The following is a 21,945-nucleotide window of genomic DNA, read 5'->3' as shown; positions in this document are numbered from 1 at the left end:
AATGTCTAATGTTACTAAATCAAAAAGACCTTGTTATAATTCCGAAATTCGTCGTGACAAAGTCCAAAATAAAACCAGAATTTGTATTGGAGATGCTTTTTAAAGATGGAGACGGTTGAAAAGGGAGAAGAATTTGAACACAGACGCCAACGTTGCTAATTTTCTCCTGGACAGGTAAGATTCATCTATGCTTGGCTAACTTGTACTTGATGTCAATGGACATTTCATATATTCATGACAGTCGAACAAAGTTATGCATGTTTGTGCAAAGTAACATAACGTTTGCTCACATGGACGTATGCTAACATTAGCAATGCATTACAGGAGCCTGTTTCTCTGTCATTATGCTGAGACGCTGAGGAAAACAACATTACGAGCATTCATCTTTACGATTATACCGTCACATATGAGCATAAATCTTTACGATTATATTTTAACTAATGAAAATTAGTACATTTTTTAAATACATAATTACTTGTCAAAATATCTCTCATGAAGCATAAACATAATTAACAGAAAAAAAAACTTACTGTGTACGTCTGTTCGTCACTTGCCATTGGAAGCTCATTGAAGCAGCCTACTTTTCTGCTGAATCCTGCAGCTCATCTGGCAACCTCGAGTCCAAAACAAAGCTGTTTGTGATATCCGGTTCGCGAATGAATCATTCGATGTAACCGGATCTTTTTGAAACTGCTGTGAAGAGAGAACTGAAGATGAACACCGAGCCGAGCCAGATAACGAACAAAAGATTGACACATTAGGGTTGTCATCCTGGTGGCGATAATCAAACATTTTCAAAAGTGAGCCAAGAACACAGCAAAAGCAAGAAGTGTGTTCATTAGATTATATAATTATAAGAGTGTTGTTTTCCCTTTACATCTCTCCTCTTCCAGCTCATGTCCACTCTGCTTTATTAGCTGCTCCTATCTTTACACATTACCACATCAATTTAAGTTCAGCTCGGGCCGAATGATCTGTCAGTGCCGCAACATTCCAGGAGCCAAATGTGTTTTCATGGCCCTAAACGTCTGTGGAGCTCATGACCACTCTTTAATTACAGAGAGTCAATATTGTAGCATTTCAGTGTCACACTGTCTATTCTCTGTTTCCCTGGGTGTCCACTAGTGGGCTCACTTCCCCTTAGGCACTTTACCATAGGCACTACAATTCCCACTAGCCTTGTCCCTTCATCACAGTAATTGCACTCCGGTTAATTGCACCAGGTGTCTTCACTTATTAGTCATTAGCCTCCCTATATTTACATGTCTTTTCCTGTTTGTCTTATGGAGTCCTTACCTTCCATTTCATGTCATACCCAGTGTTCTTGTCTCTCGAGCTCCTCACCTTCTGAGTTCCTGTTCCTGTTCCCTTCCTGTTCCTTCTTTGTTTGTTTGTTTGGACTGTTTTCTGGTTTTGACCCTGGCTTGTTTTGGATTACCGTTTTTACCCTAATAAAAACATACCTGCACTTGGATCTCTCTCTCCCTGTGTTTCACTGGGTCCCGAACATCACATTCAGTGTCCATATGTTGTGTCAGGACCAGAGCCCTTTCTGTTTCTATAAAGCCTCATCTTTTTTAGGTTTGTAGGAATAAAAATAAATGCTTGATGATATGATAAAATGGGTGTGTTTAAGCCCAAAGTTATACGAGCGCTAGTTGAATAAACGTGCTGTATTGTTAAATGCTACAGGTTTTGACAGCGTTGATAACGTTTCTGACAGGTATATATATTAAACTGAATTATACATGTACACATTCAATATGAGTTCAACAGCAAATTAGTCATTCAGAGAACAGATTGTATTTTTGAACATGAAAAATTTAGTGAGGTCTGGACCTCGGTGACCATAGCTGGCTACGGGCCTGAGTGAGTATTTCTTGACAAGCAGCTGTGAATCATGAACGATTAAAGCATTACATCAAGAGCTTGGTGTCTCATGGGAGTGAAGAACAAGAACTATGCAGCATTTCTGGGGAAGTCGTTGCCCAGTGGTTAGGTTGTGAGTCTCGGGATGGCAACACCACGACTGAGCTTCCCTTGAGCAAGACACTGAACCCCCAACTGCTCCCCGGACGCCGGAGCATAAATGATGCCCACTGCTCCGGGTGTGTGTTCACTGTGTGTGTGTGTGTTCACAGTGTCTGTGTGTGTGTGTGTGTGTGTGTGATTACTCCGGGTGTGTGTTCACGGTGTGTGTGTGTTCACAGTGTGTGTGTGTGTGTGTGCACTTTGGATGGGTTAAATGCAGAGCACGAATTCACCATACTTGGTTGTATGTTATGTCACTTTTCCAAACCACAGCACAATAAATATAATACATAATTTATAGTTATAATAACATCATAATGTACATTTTGAAAATATTATTTTTTATTATTATTAAAGACTACTTCTAACAGTATTATACAATTATTATCATTAGGAGACAGCAAAGATCATTAAAATTTAAAACATGGGATTGTGAGCGTATACATATACACTTTTTATAAAATTATTAAGGCTGAACAGTATATGAAATATTGGTTACTGGCATATATTACACATTTTTATGCAGCTTGTTACATGTAAAGACTGTATATATGCCAGTGTACACTACCGCTAAAAGGTTGGGATAATGCTTTTTACAGGAGTTTCTTCTGCTCATCAAGGCTGCATTTGATCAAAAATACAGGAATAAAAATGTATATTGTGAAATATTATTCTAATGTAAAACAGCTGTTTTCTGTGTGAATCTCTGTTAAGGTATAATTTATTTCTGTGATGTGCAGCTTTATTTTCAGCATGATGAGTAGAAGAAACTTTAAAAAAATAACTAAAAAAAACAAACATTACAAGTCTCACTGATCCCAAACTTTTGAACGGTAGTGTATTGTAAAAAATTTTGTTGTGTAGGAAGGAAGAAAGCAGGGTCGGCTTTTGCTACTGACTGCTTCATTTAATTCAAAAACAAAAATTGTGCAAAACAGGCACAAAAAATACACAAATGAACATAAACTTAAAGGGTAGCAGCCAGCAGTCCTTCTTTCTCTCCCTCGCTCCTGTTTCTCCTGGTGTTTTATACTCTCTCCGCGCCAATTACTGCAACAAGAGACAGGTGTTCGTTATTTGCGCTTAACCCATTCACTCATCGCGCGACTCCTGATGCTCTCCCCCACTGCAGGGTTCGCTAAACTACATCCCCCTTTGCCACAAACCCCTACCGCCTGACTCAGGCCGGGGAGCCCACCCCTACCCCCCCCCCCCCCATTTCGGGAGAGGAAATCGGCCACAGCCATCTGAACACACGGCCTGTGGACCACCGTGAACTTAAAAGGCTGTAAAACTAGATACCAACGAGTGATCCGCGCTATGGTATCCTTCATGCGGTGGAGCCATTGCAGGGGAACGTGGTCAGAACAGAGGGTGAATTCCCGTCCCAGGAGATAATAGAGGAGGGTGAGGACGGCCCACCTGATGGCCAAACACTCCTTCTCCACGGTGATGTACTTAGTTTCTCTCTTAGAGAGCTTGCGACTAATGTACAGTACCGGCCGTTCCTCCCCCTCTATCTCCAGGGACAGGACAGCCCCCAGCCCCCTGTCCGATGCGTCCGTCTGCAACAAAAAAGGGAGAGAGAAATCCGGAGAGTGAAGCAATGGCCCACCACATAGAGCAGCCTTCACCTGGGTAAACGCTTGCTGGCACGGCTCCGTCCACTGAACCGTATCTGGTGCTTCCTTTTTAGTGAGATCAGTCAAGTGGCTGGTGAGGTCCGAATAATTAGGCACAAACCTTCTATAATATCCCGCCAGCCCCAAGAACTGTCTCACCTCCTTTTTGGTCTTGGGATGCGGACAGGTAGCAACCGCTGCAGTCTTATCAATTTGGGGAAGCACCTGTCCATGTCCCAAGTGAAAACCCAGATACTTTACCATATGCACCAGCATATGCACCATGGGGCCGCAACACCCTGTCCATCAGTCGCTGAAAAGTAGCCGCCGCGCCAAACAGCCAAAAGGCATTGCAAAAAATTGGTGTAACCCAAGCGGCGTCATTAAAGCTGTTTTTTTCTCTGGATAATGGAGACATGGGGATCTACCAATAACCCTTTGTTAAGTCCAATGTCGGAAAAAAAAGAGCCGCACCGAGCCGGTCAATCAATTCGTCAACCTGTGGCATTGGATATGCGTTGAATTTCGACACAGCATTCACCTTGCGAAAATCCACACAGAACCGCACTGAGCTGTCCGTTTTGAGAACTAAAACTATCAGGCTCTTCTATTACCCCTATTTCAAGCATCTCACCTAGTTCGTGAACTACTTTTTTCTTGTTTTCAGGCAAGCGATATGGCCGGCTGCGAACCACCACGCCTGGCTCAGTCTCGATATGGTGCTGAATGAGATTTGTACAGCCAGGCAGGGGAGAAAACGTGTCAGCAAAGGGTCCTCCTGTAATGTAGTCAAATAAATGAGCTGGGAGGGCGAGAGATGATCTCCCCCTGGGGCCAGAGCGAGAGATTGTTTTTTTTTTTATTTGCTTCTAGTCCAAGATCATCCACTAATCACCATCGCCAACATAAATGATTCTCCCTCATTCTATTTTTTTAGGAGATTGAGGTGATAAATTTGATGTGCTCTTCTCCTATCAGAGCGTATTACCTCATAATAGACCTCTCCAACTTGCCATGTGACCTCAAATAGTTCTTGCCACTTTGCAAGTAATTTTTAACCCGACGTTGGGAGTAAAACAAGCACTTTATCTCCCAGTGCAAATTTACGCAAATTGGTTCCCCTTTATACATTATATAATGATATATTGTTCTGGGCCTGTAACAAATTCGCCATAGAGAGCCCCAAAGTGTGGAGTTTTGTTCTCACAGGTCCATCACAAACTGAATTTTGTTTTTAGATTGAGAAGGTCCATTGTCCCAAGTCTCTCTTATGACGTCTAGCACCCCCCTGGGCTGGCGACCATAGAGCAACTCGAAGTGGGAAAACCCTGTGGAGGCTTGCAGGACCTCTCGCACAGCCAACAACAGGGGTTCCAATCATCTATCCCAATTTTTGGCATCTTCCTGAATGAATTTACGAATCATTGTCTTAAGCGTGCGATTAAAACGTTCGACCAGCCGTCCATTTCTGGGTGAAAGACGCTGGTCAGAATCGATTTAATGTCCAATAATTCATAAAGTTCACGTAATGTCCGTGACATAAACGCTGTGCCCTGATCAGTGAGGATTTCCTTAGGAATCCCCACTCGGGAGATTAAAGAAAACAGTACATCCACAACTCTCTTAGCGGAAATGTTGCGGAGAGGCAATGCTTCTGGATATCGTGTTGCATAATGCAAAATGATGACCTCGTGCTGATCACTCTAATGGCCCGATGAGGTCCATGCCAATTCTCTCGAAGGGGACCTGCATTAATGGGAGGGAGCGCAAAGGCACCTTTGGTGTAGCCAGTGGGTTTACCAACTGACCTTCATGACAAGCCGCACACCACCTGTGCACATTCTCGTGAATGCCCGCTCAAAAAACTCAGGTCATGAGGTGATTGGATTAGAATGAGCCGCCTGAAAAAACATTTCCCGGCGGCTCCTAGGAACTAATAACTGGGTTGTATCTTCTTTTGTCTGAGCATCTTGGGTCACTCGATACAACCTATCTTTAATTATTGCAAAATATGGATAGGTAAGCGGCTGTCCAGGATGGAGAGGCTGACCGGCGATGGTTCTGACCTGTTTAAACGTGCATTTCAGGGACTCATCCTGAGACTCAACCACATCCCTGTGCACACACCGTACTTTAACCATGCGACCGGGGGCAGCCTGTGGGACATCCGGGACCCGGATAATCGTCCCTACCTCCATAACGTGACACCTGTCCACAAAATGGTCCAGATCCCCGCAACGCCAGCAGACTGGCCCAGACCTCCCTGCCGCTCCAGTGGCAGGGAATGGGTTAAGCGGTAGGCGTGGAGAGAGCGGGGAAACCGGAGCGGGGTCCACAAATCAACATAAACTCAGGATGAGGGTAGCAGCCAGCAGTCCTTCTCTCTCTCTCCCTCGCTCCCGTTTCTCCTGGTGTTTTATACTCTCTCCACGCCAATTACTGAAACAAGAGACTGGTGTTCGTTGTTTGCATTTAACCCATTCACTCACCGCGCGTCTCCTGACGCTCTCCCCCGCTGCAGGGTTCGCTAAACCACGCCCCCCTTTGCCACATGTATATATTTATAAAAACTAATAAGCAAGGCAATAATTTTTAGAGAGAGTAATTAGTACAGTAATAAACACACTGTTAGTAGCTAGTAATTAAATAATTTTTTGATTAATTTACTCAACGCTATCTATGAATTTATCACACTTGCATGCAAAAGCTTAAAAATGAATTTTAGAAGTACTTTCATTCAAAGGAGGAATGTTAATAATCTTTTTCTTCAAATCTTTTTAAAATAGGCAGAATTAAAATAGTTTTTGCTTCTAGCTATTTTAAAGTTAGTTTCTTATAAAAAATAATAATAAAGTGTTATACATAAAAAGCACATGCAAATATCTCATTCTGAATGATTAAAATAATCTGTTATAGCCCTTTCTGTTTTAATAGATAAGCAAAAAGTTTAATGGTTAATATGCTTTTTCTACGTAAACAAGATTAACTAGTTGTATTTTTTCAGTCCCACATGAATTTGAATGTCACGCCTTTCATTTTCTCGTTGTAAACAGCATCAAATCGCTGCTTTTGGGCTTCAGTGAACAGATTCTTCCAGTCGCCAGCAATTCCTGACAGAATAAAGCAAGACGAGCAATCCTGAGCACATCTGGATATAATCAAGTGAAACAATACTAGGCTTTTCATGACAAACTAGTCCCATTATAATACAATTGTTAAAAATGATTAATGCATGAAAGCTTCAGTTGTTATCATTGTCTGAAAAGGTGAGACACAGTGTAGTCACAGTGGAGTAATGTTCATATTTGTTACCTTTCCTCAGGAACTCAGATTTCTTCTGGTCCATGTATTCCTCTGGAACCAGAGAAAAGTTGGACATTTTGTTTTGTTTCATGTTCTTGAAGACACAGTGATCAGCAATCTTCTCTGTCACGTCTGGACTCAGAGATTTACCAAGAAACTTGGCAATTTTCTCCACGGAGCCTTTCAAATCCTGGCAAAGATTTGTATGATTTCATGTTAGAAACCAAGAAGCATTTTACAAGGATTTCAATGTTTTACTGTACTGTCCAACTTAACACAAAAATGTAAAAAAACAACAACAATATTATATGTATAAATAATAAGTATTGTAAAAAATAAGAAAAGAAGACTGCATTCTGTATTCAGATTTTCTTGTAAGCCAGTACTGAGGATGCTGTTAAGCATTGCTCTGGAGCACAAGTCAATCTAGTGTGACCTACAGTAAAGTACTTACAGCGATCATCTCCTCATAGAAAATGTACAGTATGGATTCCTGTTCTTCAGCATTAATCCAGCCTTTGACATGATCAAACCAGGAACCAAACATGACTGTGAATAAAAGATATCAGGCTTAAGTGCTGGGTTTCATTAAAATGTATGCATTTAGCAGACGCTTTTATCCAAAGCGACTTACATTGCATTCAGGCAAACAATTTTCTCTTAGCATGTGTTCCCTGGAATTCAAACCCAAACACTATTTTTGTCATGTTTTTTATTTTACTTGCATTCTGGCAATTTCATAGTTTATTGTGTTTTTCCTAGACTGGGCCTTAATAAGAATCAGAATGCATAAAACATTGCAAAGCTGCATTTGAATCACAATCCAAACAAAGATGCTACATGTAGGACGAGCAGTCTTTGATGCAAATTAGAATAATTTCCAGATTTAAAGCAAAAACAGTATGTTTTTTATCCAACATAAAACTTATTTTGATGAAACAGAAACAGCAGATGGATTGAATGAGAAGCAGAATGACAGCAGGGGGCGCTTATGGAACAGCAGAGATAAAGCGTTTCCTTGGTTACCGCTATAAACACTATTTGAATATGAACGAGTGATGATTTGTTGCACGCCTCACTTTTGTACTTTGCTCTTATAGGATGCGCTTTGAAACATATTAACTCTGTTAATGCATACCGTTTCCATCAAGGAACTTCTCCATGAACTCGTCTTGGGTTCCTGGATTCACCAGGTATGAGGCCATTCCATAGTAGTGATACGAGGACGTGAACACATCTTTGGGGTTACGCAGGACATAAAGAACCTGGAGCACAGAGCACATGATCTGAATGCATTTCATTAAACGGTGCACAATGTGTGATTTATTCCGTCTTGAGAGCGGTTTTACCCTGGGCTTCATTTTGAAGTAAGACTGGTTCATCATGTGGTGATGGAAGTGAGTTGCAAAGACGCGTGGAGAAGCTCTCTGCTCCAGATTGAGCAGGATCGCCCGGTGTTCCTCCAGCCATGGCACTCGGTCCCAGTTTGGCACGGTCAGCACCGGAGTCAGATCACCTTCGCTCAAGATCAGAGGAACCACCTCCTGCAACCATGTTGTGCCTGTGGAGCCAAGCACAGCTCACAGCTCCAGCTCACTTTCATTAACACATAGCAATATGCCATAAAAGTGTTGCAAAGCCAACAAATTTATAAGAACTTGGCACATGCATTTTAAAGTTTTTATGGACTTGGAAGGGATCCCTTTAATAATTATAAACATTCACGCCCGTTCCTACATTACAAACATTCCAATACAAAGCTGTTTTTGAAATGAAAAAAGGGTGTGAGGATGTGAAAACAGACTATGTAGTGAGCCGCCTACTTAAACAGTATTCTGGAGTATGAAGATTGTCTTTCTGTATTTGTTCTTGCTTAAAATTATAACTCAATTGTATTTTCTGCTAGCAACAGTTATGTTGTTACAGTATCTTACAGTAATTAAGTGGAACCAGTATTTATAAACATGATAACTTTTGTTTTTATCAGAAATCTATTGCATTTTCACTCTAAAATCTAGAAAGTTATTTTACTGGAACTTTACCATAAGATTCCATCTGTTAACATGAATTAACCACATTAAAGCATTAAAAGCATCAATTTAAACTTATACAATATAAAAAAGTGTAGAACCAATTTTCACTCAGAAATTGATAATACATTTAACAAGTAACGCATTTAATTTAACATATGGTACAGTTTTGGAGTAGAAAGACATTCAACTTATAAAAATGATTTCTGACAGTGTGTTAATAAATATAATTTAAAGGATCAGCTGACATGAACTAACTATGAGCAGCTGCATTTTTATTACATGAGGTAAACAAAGACTTTTATTAATTACTGTAACAAATGCATTGCTTTTCATTAATGTTGGTTAATGCAGTAGTGTAAAGCGACTCACATTAAGTGAAGAGTACTGTAGTATTTTGGAGTGAACTATAATTACCATGGTAAAGCTGCAAAGTTAATGAACTACACAATAAAGAGGTTTACAGTAGGCTGCTATCTGCTGAATTATTATTCTCCAGTGACCTGCATCATAAAGTCCTAAAGCTCACCAGATTTGGGGTAAGTGGCGATCAGGATGTCCTCCGGACGGAAAGTGAACTCCTCGCAGTATCTCAGGCTCTCAGGAGGGTGTAAATGCGTCGGCACATACACACCTTTATACAGCGAGTACAGCTCAGCCTCCGTCATGTTCTGAAGCACTGCAGACTCAAATGCAGATCCTGTGAGAGCGAGAGCGAGAGGAGTGAGCAGTGATGCTGCTGTTCTGATGATTTTCTTCACTGTCTGGATCTTCATGCAGGCAGCACATCCTGAACTCTTACGCAACTCTTTGTCATGTAAAGGAAACACATGTCATAATCATTTATTTTATTGTGCAATACTATATGCTTTTTATTCCTTATGACAAAGTTGCAGCAGTGAAGCACGGGTCTTCTGCTGTATATAAACTCACTATAACATATGATATGAACTTATGGCTTAACCCTGCAGGGCTCTCAAACTCAAATGGTAAGATGCTAGCAGAACAATTGCAAAACAGACATTGCATGTGGTTTTACACCACAAACTTGAGAAATATACAGTACAGTAAGTGTATGCAATATCAATATTTTTGACAGATGTGTTTTGACAGTTTGTGTCTACAGTAGCATGTATTTTATGTTTCTAATATCTCTGGTAGGGAATAATTTGGTTAAGCTCATGCAAATCAAGCACTTATTAAACATTATCTAAATGGAAGATTTCCACCCGGGACACGTGAACAAAGGTTTAAAAGATTTTACTGATTTTAATGAATGGACATTGTGTACATTATCACATAAACTCATGTCCCTATATATATATATATATATATATATATATATATATATATATATATATATATATATATATATATATATATATATATATATATATATATATATATAAACACACACACACACACACAGTACTCAACAAATAAAACCTCAAATTTTTGTGTAATAATTTACCCAACATTACCCAACATTCTTTATGCACTACATTAAAAAAATAAAGAAATAAAGAAATTGAAGAAACATAACATAAACAGTGCAATATTTATTGGTAATCATTTTCAGAACAGTGATATTTTTAATCACAAAATTCAAATAAAATGGAAAGATCACACAAATAACAATAAGTATTATTAATGGTTAAACTGTTAAATTAATTGTTTATAAAACTTTTTTTTTTTTTTTTTTTTTTTTTTTTATTAAAAAAGGTCTGTTGAAGATCTGTCTGTTGTAGTGAATGTGCACCAAAGGTTTATTAAAAGCAATATTAAATGTATTTTTTCAGTCCCACATGAATTTGAATGTGACGTCTTTCATTTTCTCTTTGTATGCAGCATCAAATCGCTGCTCTTGGTCTTCAGTGAACAGATTCTTCCAGTCGCCAGCAATTCCTGACAGAATAAAGCAAGAGAATGAATAAAGTCAAATGATATTTAAGTGAAGGTTTGAGGTGTTTTTTCCTACTTTTTGAATCATTGTATTAAAGTGAGGACATGATGTCAGGTTTTTCTTTTTTGTCCTCCCAATTAAGCTGTTATGTGATTTGTTACCTTTCCTCAGGAACTCAGATTTCTTCTGGTCCATGTATTCCTCTGGAACCAGAGAAAGGTTGGACATTTTGTTTTGTTTCATGTTCTTGAAGACGCAGTGCTTGGTGATATTCTCCATCATTTCTGGACTCAGAGATTTACCAAGAAACTTGGCAATTTTCTCCACGGATCCTTTCAAATCCTGGCAAACATTAGAATCATCTCATGATTCACAAATATGTCAGTGTTTTAATGTACCAAAAAAGAATGTCAATTATCCGAAATCCTCCTTGATTTGATAATTTATTGCCGTATAGCATGAATAAAATGCATTTACGCTGCCTCATTGTTTGTTTAAATGATATTTTGTTTGAGAATTTCTGCTGGAAGACATCAGGGCATTTTGGACATCTGGAAGTTTAGCTGAGGTTATGAGGTCTTGAGAAAGTGGTGATTGCACCAGAGAGACCTTGGAAAGGGCCTTGGAGTCCTTGGCAAGTTTAAAACTGGAGATTACATAATCTCTGATACTGGAAGAGCTGCTCACACATATGAGAGAAACCTTTAGACTTTAATAGTTAAGTTAAATTTGCCTTCGCATTTTTAGATTAATATTAAAACCAATAAAAAGAAATGTTACTTATTGCAAAAACTTCTGATTTACTTAGATTTTTTATGTGTTAAGGCCAATTAATATTTCACAGAGGAGTCTTCTGACCAAGCAATAAGCATTTAAAAATATAAATAATTTATAACAAGAGTAAAGCTAAACCAGCTAACCCTGCTGTTATCTCAAGATTACAGAAACCTATAAACTAGTAAAAATAATGTAATAAACAAGCTGCACATTCGGTCCTGCTGTCAGCGATCATCTCCTCATAGAAAATGTACAGTATGGATTCCTGTTCTTCAGCATTAATCCAGGCTTTGGCATGATCAAACCAGGAACCAAACATGACTGTGAATACAAGATATCAGGCTTAAGCAAATTTTACAAAACTTGTAACAACTACATAACAAAACAAAAAAGGAAAGAATGGGCTCATACTACAAAACACACACACACACACGCACACACACACACGCACACACACACACACACACACACACACACATCACACATACAAACACACACACGCACGCACGCACACACACACACACACACACACACAAACACATATATATATATATATATATATATATATCATCTCAGGTTACAAGTGCATGTAACCATGGTTCCTCGAAGGAACGAGACGCTTTGCCAGAGAACGCTTTGGGAAACGCATCCAGCATGACTGGCTCTGAACCACATGTGTCTAATAGATGACATTCCTCTTCAGTAACTCGAGCTGCATTGGAGAACACTTTGGGAATGAGAATGCCAAAACCGCCAGACTTTCAAATCTTTGCCTAGTGTGGAATCCTGCTCAGCTCGGGCGAGAGAACAGAAGAGCCAGGAGTGGCTTGTATATCTAGGTCACAGAACCTGACAAAGGTTAGGGGCGTGGACCATCCCGCAGCGTCGCAGATGTCCTACATCAAGACACCTGCCAAGAAGGCCCTGGAGGCAGACACACTCCTTGTAAAGTGAGCCTTGAGGCGAGCTTTGAGGACTCATAAGCAATCTCTTTTACGGGGACCTTAGTACACCAGCAGCTGGTCCGCCCTTCTCCACGAGGCAGCTCTGTGGACATATGGATCCACTGCTCCATTGCACTGGACACATACAATTAAGCTTTTCCTGGTCTGGCTCCCTGAAGGGAGGAGGACTGAATGCTTGGAGTACGACAGGCCGTGGTGTAGAGGATGGGACCTTAGGAACATACCCCACTCAAGGGTACAAAAACACTTGGGCCAGACCGGGTGCAAAGTCAAAATACGAAAGGGCCACTGAGAGGGCCTGCAGATCTCAACTCTCTTGAGAGACGATATCGCCAGAAGAAAGGTAGTTTCGATAGTAAGGTGGCGATCAGAGTTCTCCTCGATAGGCTCGAAGGGAGGCTTACAGAGAGCTTCTAGCACCACTGCCAGGTCCCACGTGGGAACACAATCTCGTACAGGAGGCCTCAGACTCAGCGCAACATGGAGGAAGCTTGTAACTAGGGAGTGTCTGCCCACTGACTGGCCACCAAGAGGGGCATGGCAGGCAGCAATGGCCACCACGTAGACCTTCATAATGGAGTAGGTCAACCCAATGGAGAATCGGGCCTGCAGAAACTCCAGCACTGTACCAACCAGGCAGTTAACTGGGTCAATTCTGGCATTCTCCGCACCAAAAAGTGAAAAGATTCCACTTCAAGGTTTCCTCGTTGAGAGAAATCTGGATTGGAGGATGAACTCAACAACCTCGGTTGAGAGACCAGAAGCTATGAGTTGTGCATGAGCTGAGCCTGGTCAAAAATTATCCATATCTTCTTTACCACCTTGGTGTGAAGCCTCTACTCCCCGGGCCTCATCCCCTGCCTCATTAGGATGTCTATTCCCATATTCAGATACCCAGGAATGCTCTCAGTGCTCTCAGCTCTCAGTTTGCCCTGGGACCACACAAGGATCTGCTAGACTAGTTTGTACAAACGACGTGAGAGCAGACCTCCTTGATGGTTGATATGAGAGACCACTGCTGTGTTGTCGATGCGCACCAACACATAGTGACCTCTTAGGTCTGGGAGAAAGTGTTTTTGTGCAGGCAGTTTATATGCCTCCATAGACTGTAGGCATCACCATGTGACCTTGATTATGTGAAGCGGGTTTCTGAAACTGCTTGACTTTGAGTGTCCGGTCTTCTCTGCCCTTTGCAACTGCGGTGAGGAACGACTCGATCTGTGCAGGAGACATATGTGCCTGCATCGTGGTCTAATCCCTCACACCTAGATAAGTGGTCCTCTGTAATGGTGAAAGCACACTTTTCTTGGCATTTAGTCTTAACCCAGACTCTCTCATGTGGGTGAGAACAAACATCTTGATGTTGAACCACCATATGCTCTGACTGAGCTAAAATCAACCAATTGTCTATGTAGTTCAGTATGTGGATGCCCCATAGTCGCAATGGAGCCAGAGCTACATCCACACACTTGGTGAAAGTGGAAGAACCCAATATTGGTATGCTTTGACCCCTCAAAAGCAAACCTCAGGTACTTCCTCTGAGTGGGAAGGATGGATATATGGAAGTATGCGTCTTTTAGTTCAGTTGTGACAAACCATTCCTTGGACCTGATCTGAGACACGATCTATGTGCATCCTGAACTTCAGTTGCAAAACTGAGCGGTTCAACTGACGCAAATCTAAAAATGGACGCAAAACTCCATCCTTCTTTGGAACTATAAAGTACTGGCTGTAGAACCTGGACTCACTTTTGTGAGGAGGGACCATCTCGAAGGCCTCCTTCCTCAAGAGACTCTCTACTTCTTGTTCCATGACCAGAACCTGCTCGGGGCCCACCAGCATTGGAATGACTCATTTGAAACGAGATGGTGGAGAACCGAACTTGATTCTGTAGCCTCTCTCTACAGTGTGCAGGACCCACAGAGACACATTTGGCAGTAGTTTCCATGCTGCCAAATAGTCTACTATATATATATTACCTACTATATATATATATATATATATATATATATATATATATATATATATAATTTGTCTATATCTATCTATCTATCTATCTATCTATCTATCTGTCTATCTCTCTGTCTGTCTGTCTGTCTGTCTGTATAGGGGAATCGCTGTTTATTCATAATTTTGCCAATACTCCACAATTTTTGGTGTTTTATCCAGTAAAATAAAGATTGAACAAACTCTAAATCCAGAAATCCAGTTTAAGATGCTCATAGTATGAATTATTTGGCCTTGAAGTCCACACCGTTTCCATCAAGGAACTTCTCCATGAACTCGTCTTGGGTTCCTGGATTCACCAGGTATGAGGCCATTCCATAGTAGTGATACGAGGATGTGAACACATCTTTGGGGTTACGCAGGACATAAAGAACCTGGAGCACAGAGCACAACACAATGATCTGAATGCATTTCATTAAACGGTGCACAATGTGTGATTTATTCCGTCTTGAGAGCGGTTTTACCCTGGGCTTCATTTTGAAGTAAGACTGGTTCATCATGTGGTGATGGAAGTGAGTTGCAAAGACGCGTGGAGAAGCTCTCTGCTCCAGATTGAGCAGGATCGCCCGGTGTTCCTCCAGCCATGGCACTCGGTCCCAGTTTGGCACGGTCAGCACCGGAGTCAGATCACCTTCGCTCAAGATCAGAGGAACCACCTCCTGCAACCATGTTGTGCCTGTGGAGCCAAGCACAGCTCACAGCTCCAGCTCACTTTCATTAACACATAGCAATATGCCATAAAAGTGTTGCAAAGCCAACAAAGAGTGCATTTATAAGAACTTGGCACATGCATTAAAAGTAGATTTTTAAAAGAGTTTTTCGTAGTTTACTTTTAAGTGACACAGACCTGCATAACAATACAAGACTGAGTTTGCCTTTCTGCATTTAGGTTGAGTCTTAAAAGTCTTAAAAGAAAAACTCAAGCAAGCAAAGCAATCCCTTGTGAAAAATAGTAACACTAGGAATTAAGATACTTTAGAAGAATGTGACTTACTTTAAATTCATGTTATTTACAATTTAATGAAAACACAATATTTGAAATTTACAGTACATTAAATGTGATTAGTTAACTTAAGTATATCTTTAAGGAAAAATTTACATTTATATATAACATAAATCATGTATAAATAGGAATACATATATACAAGCGTAAATATTTATTTAATGTAAATGCATATAAATATACATATAATTTAGACACAAACTTTTATTTTGAATGAGATTAATCGCGTTTAATTGTATTAGCAGCCCTAATTGAAACATAATGATTAAAATTGTGCTTTAAAGTAAAACTTAATTTAACACTGACATCTGCTAAAGTGTTAAGAAATAATAATGAAAGTTTCTCTCTTTAAGTGGCCTGTTATTTTATCAATATTGTATTATCTGCAAGTGCAATTTTAAAAAATATATATACTTTTAAGATTTGAAGTACACTGCTAAGTGAACATTCAATACATTTTAGTGCACTTTCACAAGATCAGCCTTAACTGGAAGTAATATTTATGAAGTGACCCAACATTTCTTATTTGATTTTTTTATTTTGATTCTCCAGTGACCTGCATCATAAAGTCCTAAAGCTCACCAGATTTGGGGTAAGTGGCGATCAGGATGTCCTCCGGACGGAAAGTGAACTCCTCGCAGTATCTCAGGCTCTCAGGAGGGTGTAAATGTGTGGGCACATACACACCTTTATACAGCGAGTACAGCTCAGCCTCCGTCATGTTCTGAAGCACTGCAGACTCAAATGCAGATCCTGTGAGCACTAAGTGAATTACTCCTCCTTCATTCTCCAGACCTTCAGTACAGTCAACAGATCATAAACGGGATCTTTTGCAACTGCTTTTGTGAAGGAACCAAATGAATGTCATGTCATCAACTTTGCAATACATTCATGTTCCTGATCCTTAGCTAATGCTGCAAAACTTAATTATAATACAGAAATGTCTCCAACCATGGAGTTATTGACAGTACACTCAGTTTACAGACTTTTTTTGACAAATGTTTCTTGAGAAGTAAATCATCATATTTTCATGATTTTTTAAGATCATGTGACACTGAAGACTGGAGGAATGATGCTGAAAATACAGCGGAGCATCACAGAAATACATTACACTTTAACACAGATTCACACAGAGAACATAATAACAATATTTCACAATTTTCACTGTAGTTTTTGATCAAATACATAAAGCCTTTTGGAGCAGAAGAAACTAGAACATTTTTTTACTTTTGAACAGTACTGTAAACAAATATTGCACGTTAAAGCCTTTATGTTTGATGCAATATACAATTATTCATAACGTAGATTGTAATGCATTATATCTTTTCATAATTATTTGTAATCAAAGTTAAAATGCATTATAATATGTGAAGGTTTATTTGTCACATGTTTTAATGCATTATACTGGACTTTCTAAAGATGTAACAAAGAATAGATAATATATTACAACTGTGGCTGCAATAACTCATGAGATCATACAATTCATTGTAAGGTGCATAATTAATGATTTTTTTTTTTTTTATAATGCAAAAAAGGCTTTAAGTGTTACCATTTAATGTTCATATGCAGACTGTTTTATGCTTGTAATAAAGACCAAAGGGCTGTATAAAACTGTCTCTGAATGTGGCATGCAAATGGTATAAATGGTATAGTCAGTCAATCCAAAACTATGCAGCCAAAGATTTATTTATTATACATTATGCAATAAAGATTGCAAAACACAAAAGTGTTCTATAAACATTACTTTGCCCAAACATTTAAATAACTTTCATAAAATGTTAGTGAAGGTTGTGATAATCTGGGAATTTGTGACACTAGTGATAAAAAAAGGAGTTTGGGTGTCACCCAGTTTTTGGTATAGCGGCTTTTTTTTAAATGTCAACTTCAAATTTGGAATGCAGAAGTAGAACTTTGATTATAGCAATTTCAGAGTTCAAGTTATTTTGTAATTTTTTTTTATTTTGAATAACATATAAAAAATGTTTAATGCAGTGCATTTGTTTTACAGTTAACTTCTGTTACCTTAGATCTGCATTCTGAAACATTCATGAATCACTTTATGCTTGAATAGAGCATTGTTATGTCTATTTTCACATCAGCTAAAAACCGCAGCAATGCGAGTTGGACCTGGAAGAGTCTCCAAAATGATCGCTCTAATCTCTGCTGGACTGTAGACAAAAACCTACGTTGCCTTAGTTTTGCTGTACATCATATACTTACATACTTGCACCCAGTTAATGAAGAGCAATGTCACAAATGAACAACAAACACACATTTAAAGCTCTGCAGCCTGCATAATACTTTGAGGATTCTGTCCAATCCAGTAATCAGTTATTTCAGTAGCAGTGGCACAAAGCTCCTTTTCAGTCTTCACTAATTGAGTCAGTAGTACAATATGTGTGTTTCTTCATCTATTGGCCCTATAATAAAATCTCCCAAATCATGCTTTTCACACCATAACTCATTTAACTTCTCCACTAACCATGTACAAAACGTGCTTCACAGAAGAAATCCTTCTTGTGTTGTTTTTTGAAGAACACATGAACATTTCCTCCATAAACTAAAGGTTCCTTAAAGGTGTTTTTTCTCAGTGATACCATAGAAGAACCGTTTTTGTTTCACTTTCAGTGAACAGATCTTGAAAGAGCCATTTTTTCTTACACTGTGTTCATCTAAAGAACCCTGTCACTTTATAAAGAACCTTTTGTGTTATAAAGTTTCTATGAATGTTTAAAAGTAAACGATTCCAATAAATTATTTGTCAATGAAATAAGGCTGTAATATAATTCATATTTTAAATGAAAGAATAAAAAAGCTATTTTGTCTTTAAAAAATAATTTAAAAAAGATGTTAATTTCAAAGCATGTGTCTAACAGTCCTCTCCTTGAACTGTCACCTTATCGTGGTGGAGAGGTTTGAGTACCCGAATGATCCTGGGAGGTATGTTGTCCGGGGCTATATGCTCCTGGTAGGGTCTCCCAAGGCAAACAGGTCCTTGGTGACGGGCCAGACTAAGAACAGTTCACAAACCCCTTATGTCAAAATTTATATCAAGGACCGTGACGTCGCCCGGCATGGCGCAGCCGGGGCCCCACCCTGGAGCCAGGCCCGGGGTTGGGGCTTGTATGCAAGCGCCTGGTGGCCGGGCCTTGCCCCATGGGGTCCGGCCGGGCTCAGCCCGAAGGAGTGACGTGGGCCTGCCCTCCTGTGGGCTCACCACCTGCAGGAGGGAGCGTAAGGGGCCGGTGCATAGTGGATCGGGTGACAGTCGTAGGCGAGACCCCCGACGACCCGATCTCTGGACACGAAATCTGGCTTTAGGGACGTGGAATGTCACCTCGTTGGCGGGGAAGGAGCCTGAGCTTGTGCGGGAGGCCAAGAGGTACCGACTAGAGATAGTCGGGCTCACCTCAACGCACAGCTTGGGCTCAGGAACCACATTTCTTGAGAGAGGCTGGACTCTCTACCCCTCTGGAGTTGCCCATGGTGGGAGGCGGAGGGCTGGAGTGGGTTTGCTAATAGCCCCCCAACTCAGCCGCCATATGACTGTCACCCCAGGCCGGAGGTCGATGATCGTTTTTGTGGTCGTGTCATCAGACCTTCGGCCATATGTCTTGGACACTCAGGTGAAGAGAGGGGCGGAGCTGTCAAATGATCACCACCTGGTGGTGAGTTGGATCCGATGGCGGGGGAGGAAGCTGGACAGACTCGGCAGACCCAAACGTACTGTGAGGGTCTGTTGGGAACGTTTGGCCGAGCCCCCTGTCAGAGAGATCTTCAACTCCCACCTCTGGCAGAGCTTCGACCGGATCCTGAGGGAGTCTGGAGAAATTGAGTCCGAGTGGACCGTGTTCTCCACCTCCATTGTCGCTGCGGCTGCTCGGAGCTGTGGCCGTAAGGTCTCCGGTGCCTGTTGAGGCGACAATCCCCGAACCCGGTGGTGGACACCGGAAGTAAGGGATGCTGTCAAGCTGAAGAAGGAGTCCTATCGAGCCTGGATGGCTTGTGGGACTCCGGAGGCAGCTGACAGGTACTGGCAGGCTAAGCGGACTGCAGCCCGGGTAGTCGTGGAGGCAAAAAATCGGGCCTGGGAGGAGTTCGGTAAGGCCATGGAGAAAGACTATCGGTTGGCCTCGAAGAGATTCTGGCCAACTGTTCGACGCCTCAGGAGGGGGAAGCAGTGCCCTACCAACACTGTTTACAGTAGAGATGGGCACTTGTTGACCTCAACTGGGGATATCGTCGGGCGGTGGAAGGAATACTTCGAGGATCTCCTCAATCCCACCGACTTGTGTTCCGTTGAGGAAGCAGTGGCTGGGGACTCGGGGGGGGGGGGGGGGGGCACTCATCCATCACCCGGGCTGAAGTCATCGAGGTAGTTAAAAAGCTCCTCGGTGGCAAGGCACCGGGGGTGGATGAGATCCGTCCCGAGTACCACAAGTCTCTGGATGTTGTGGGGCTGTCTTGGCTGACACGCCTCTGCAACATCGCATGGCGGTTGGGGACAGTACCTCTGGACTGGCAGACTGGGGTGGTGGTCCCTCTTTTCAAGAAGGGGAACCGGAGAGTGTGTTCCAACTATAGGTGTTCCTCGCGACATCCTGTGGAGGGTGCTCCGGGAGTATGGGGTCAGCGGCCCCCTTCTTAGGGCTGTTCAGTCCCTGTACGACCGGAGCAAGAGATTGGTTCGCATTGCCGGCAGTAAGTCAGACCTGTTTCCGGTGCATGTTGGACTCCGGCAGGGCTGCCCTTTGTCACCGGTTCTGTTCATCATTTTTATGGACAGAATTTCTAGGCGCAGCCAAGGGCCGGAGAGTGTCTGGTTTGGGGACCATGCGATTTCGTCTCTGCTTTTTGCGGATGATGTTGTCATGTTGGCCTCCTCAGACCAGGACCTTCAGCGTGCACTGGGACGGTTTGCAGCCGAGTGTGAATCGGCTGGGATGAGAATCAGCACCTCCAAGTCCGAGGCCATGGTTCTCAGTTGGAAAAGGGTGGATTGCCCACTTCAGGTTGGTGGAGAGTTCCTGCCTCAAGTGGAGGAGTTCAGGTATCTTGGGGTCTTGTTCACGAGTGAGGGAAGGATGGAACGTGAGATTGACAGACGGATCGGTGCAGCTTCTGCAGTAATGCGGTCGCTGTACCGGTCTGTCGTGGTGAAGAAGGAGCTAAGCTGTAAGGCAAAGCTCTCGATTTACCGGTCAATCTATGTTCCTACTCTCACCTATGGCCATGAGCTGTGGGTCATGACCAAAAGGACAAGATCCCGGATACAGGTGGCCAAAATGAGCTTTCTCCATCGGGTGGCTGGGCACTCCCTCAGAGATAGGGTGAAAAGCTTGGTCACTCGGGAGGAGCTCAGAGTAGAGCCGTTGCTCCTCCACATCGAGAGGAGCCAGCTGAGGTGGCTCGGGCATCTATTTCGGATGCCTCCTGGACGCCTTCCCAGGGAGGTGTTCCAGACACGTCTCACCGGGAGGAGGCCCCGGGAAAGACCTAGGACACGCTGGAGGGACTATGTCTCCCGGCTGGCCTGGGAACGCCTCGGGGTCCACCCGGAAGAGCTGGAGGAAGTGGCTAGGGAGAGGGAAGTCTGGGCGTCTCTGCTTAGACTGTTGCCCCCGCGACCCGGCCCCCGATAAGTGGAAGATGATGGATGGATGGATGGATGGTGTCTAACTGTAAATGCAACTGAATTATATTTTCACTCCTTTTTGCATAATTTGACAAAATTCCAGCTTGACTGATAATGATGCACAATAAAATATTCAGATTTTTACCTTAATTGTTCACACATAACATCACATATTTAGTTCTAGTTTATTGAGGTGGAAATGATGCCCATGGAGAAATTTGTAATTAATATAGTTTTCACACAATAAATATACTTCGCACTTCACAAAAGGGAACTGTAACAAACAAATCTCCATATTCATCGGGAAGAAGGAGGCGGGAACCGGCGCACAATCAAAAACTCATTTTAATAATCAAAAGTAAATACAAAACAGCGCGTCAGCCCCTCACGGCGACTGACGCGCACAAATAAAAGCCAAAACATAAAATAATGTCCCAGGCCTGGTCCTCTCTCGTCCTTCACGGTCGTCGCTCCAGTTTTATATCCTTCCATCTCCTACGTGGGACTCGATACCGACGGTGGGGCTCAGGTGTAGCTCATCTCCAATCACTACACCTGGCCTCACTCCTCGTTCCCACGCCTCTCGGCCCCGCCCCACTCGCCACAGGAACATTCTCAGAACTTTGATTAATGCTCTGGCAAGTTTCTCTCGATGTTATGGACAAATGT

At 41.8% G+C, this 21,945-nt stretch overlaps 3 protein-coding genes across 3 annotated transcripts in view; 1 reads left to right on the top strand and 2 right to left on the bottom strand.

Annotated features, from left to right (window-relative positions):
- The window catches only part of LOC128025702 (ATP-binding cassette sub-family C member 3-like), a 123,891-nt gene that overhangs the window by 47,717 nt on the left and 54,229 nt on the right, over positions 1-21,945 (top strand). The window lies entirely within an intron of this gene.
- On the bottom strand, positions 2,352-9,784 carry LOC128025731 (sulfotransferase 2B1-like). Its single transcript, XM_052612268.1, has 6 exons — positions 9,516-9,784; positions 8,306-8,517; positions 8,095-8,221; positions 7,411-7,505; positions 6,966-7,146; positions 2,352-6,763 (listed from the first exon to the last, which is right to left on the bottom strand). Exons 1-6 carry the CDS (start codon positions 9,760-9,762, stop codon positions 6,654-6,656), a joined length of 972 nt encoding a protein of 323 aa, XP_052468228.1. The 5' UTR covers positions 9,763-9,784; the 3' UTR covers positions 2,352-6,653.
- LOC128025744 (sulfotransferase 2B1-like) lies at positions 10,526-16,540 on the bottom strand. The gene is made up of 7 exons (XM_052612283.1): positions 16,224-16,540; positions 15,103-15,314; positions 14,886-15,012; positions 11,896-11,987; positions 11,802-11,804; positions 11,051-11,231; positions 10,526-10,891 (listed from the first exon to the last, which is right to left on the bottom strand). Exons 1-7 carry the CDS (start codon positions 16,360-16,362, stop codon positions 10,782-10,784), a joined length of 864 nt encoding a protein of 287 aa, XP_052468243.1. The 5' UTR covers positions 16,363-16,540; the 3' UTR covers positions 10,526-10,781.

The sequence above is a fragment of the Carassius gibelio genome, chromosome A12, assembly GCF_023724105.1.
Source record: "Carassius gibelio isolate Cgi1373 ecotype wild population from Czech Republic chromosome A12, carGib1.2-hapl.c, whole genome shotgun sequence".
Taxonomy (NCBI): Eukaryota; Metazoa; Chordata; class Actinopteri; order Cypriniformes; family Cyprinidae; genus Carassius; species Carassius gibelio.
This window is presented reverse-complemented; position numbering and strand designations above follow the sequence as displayed.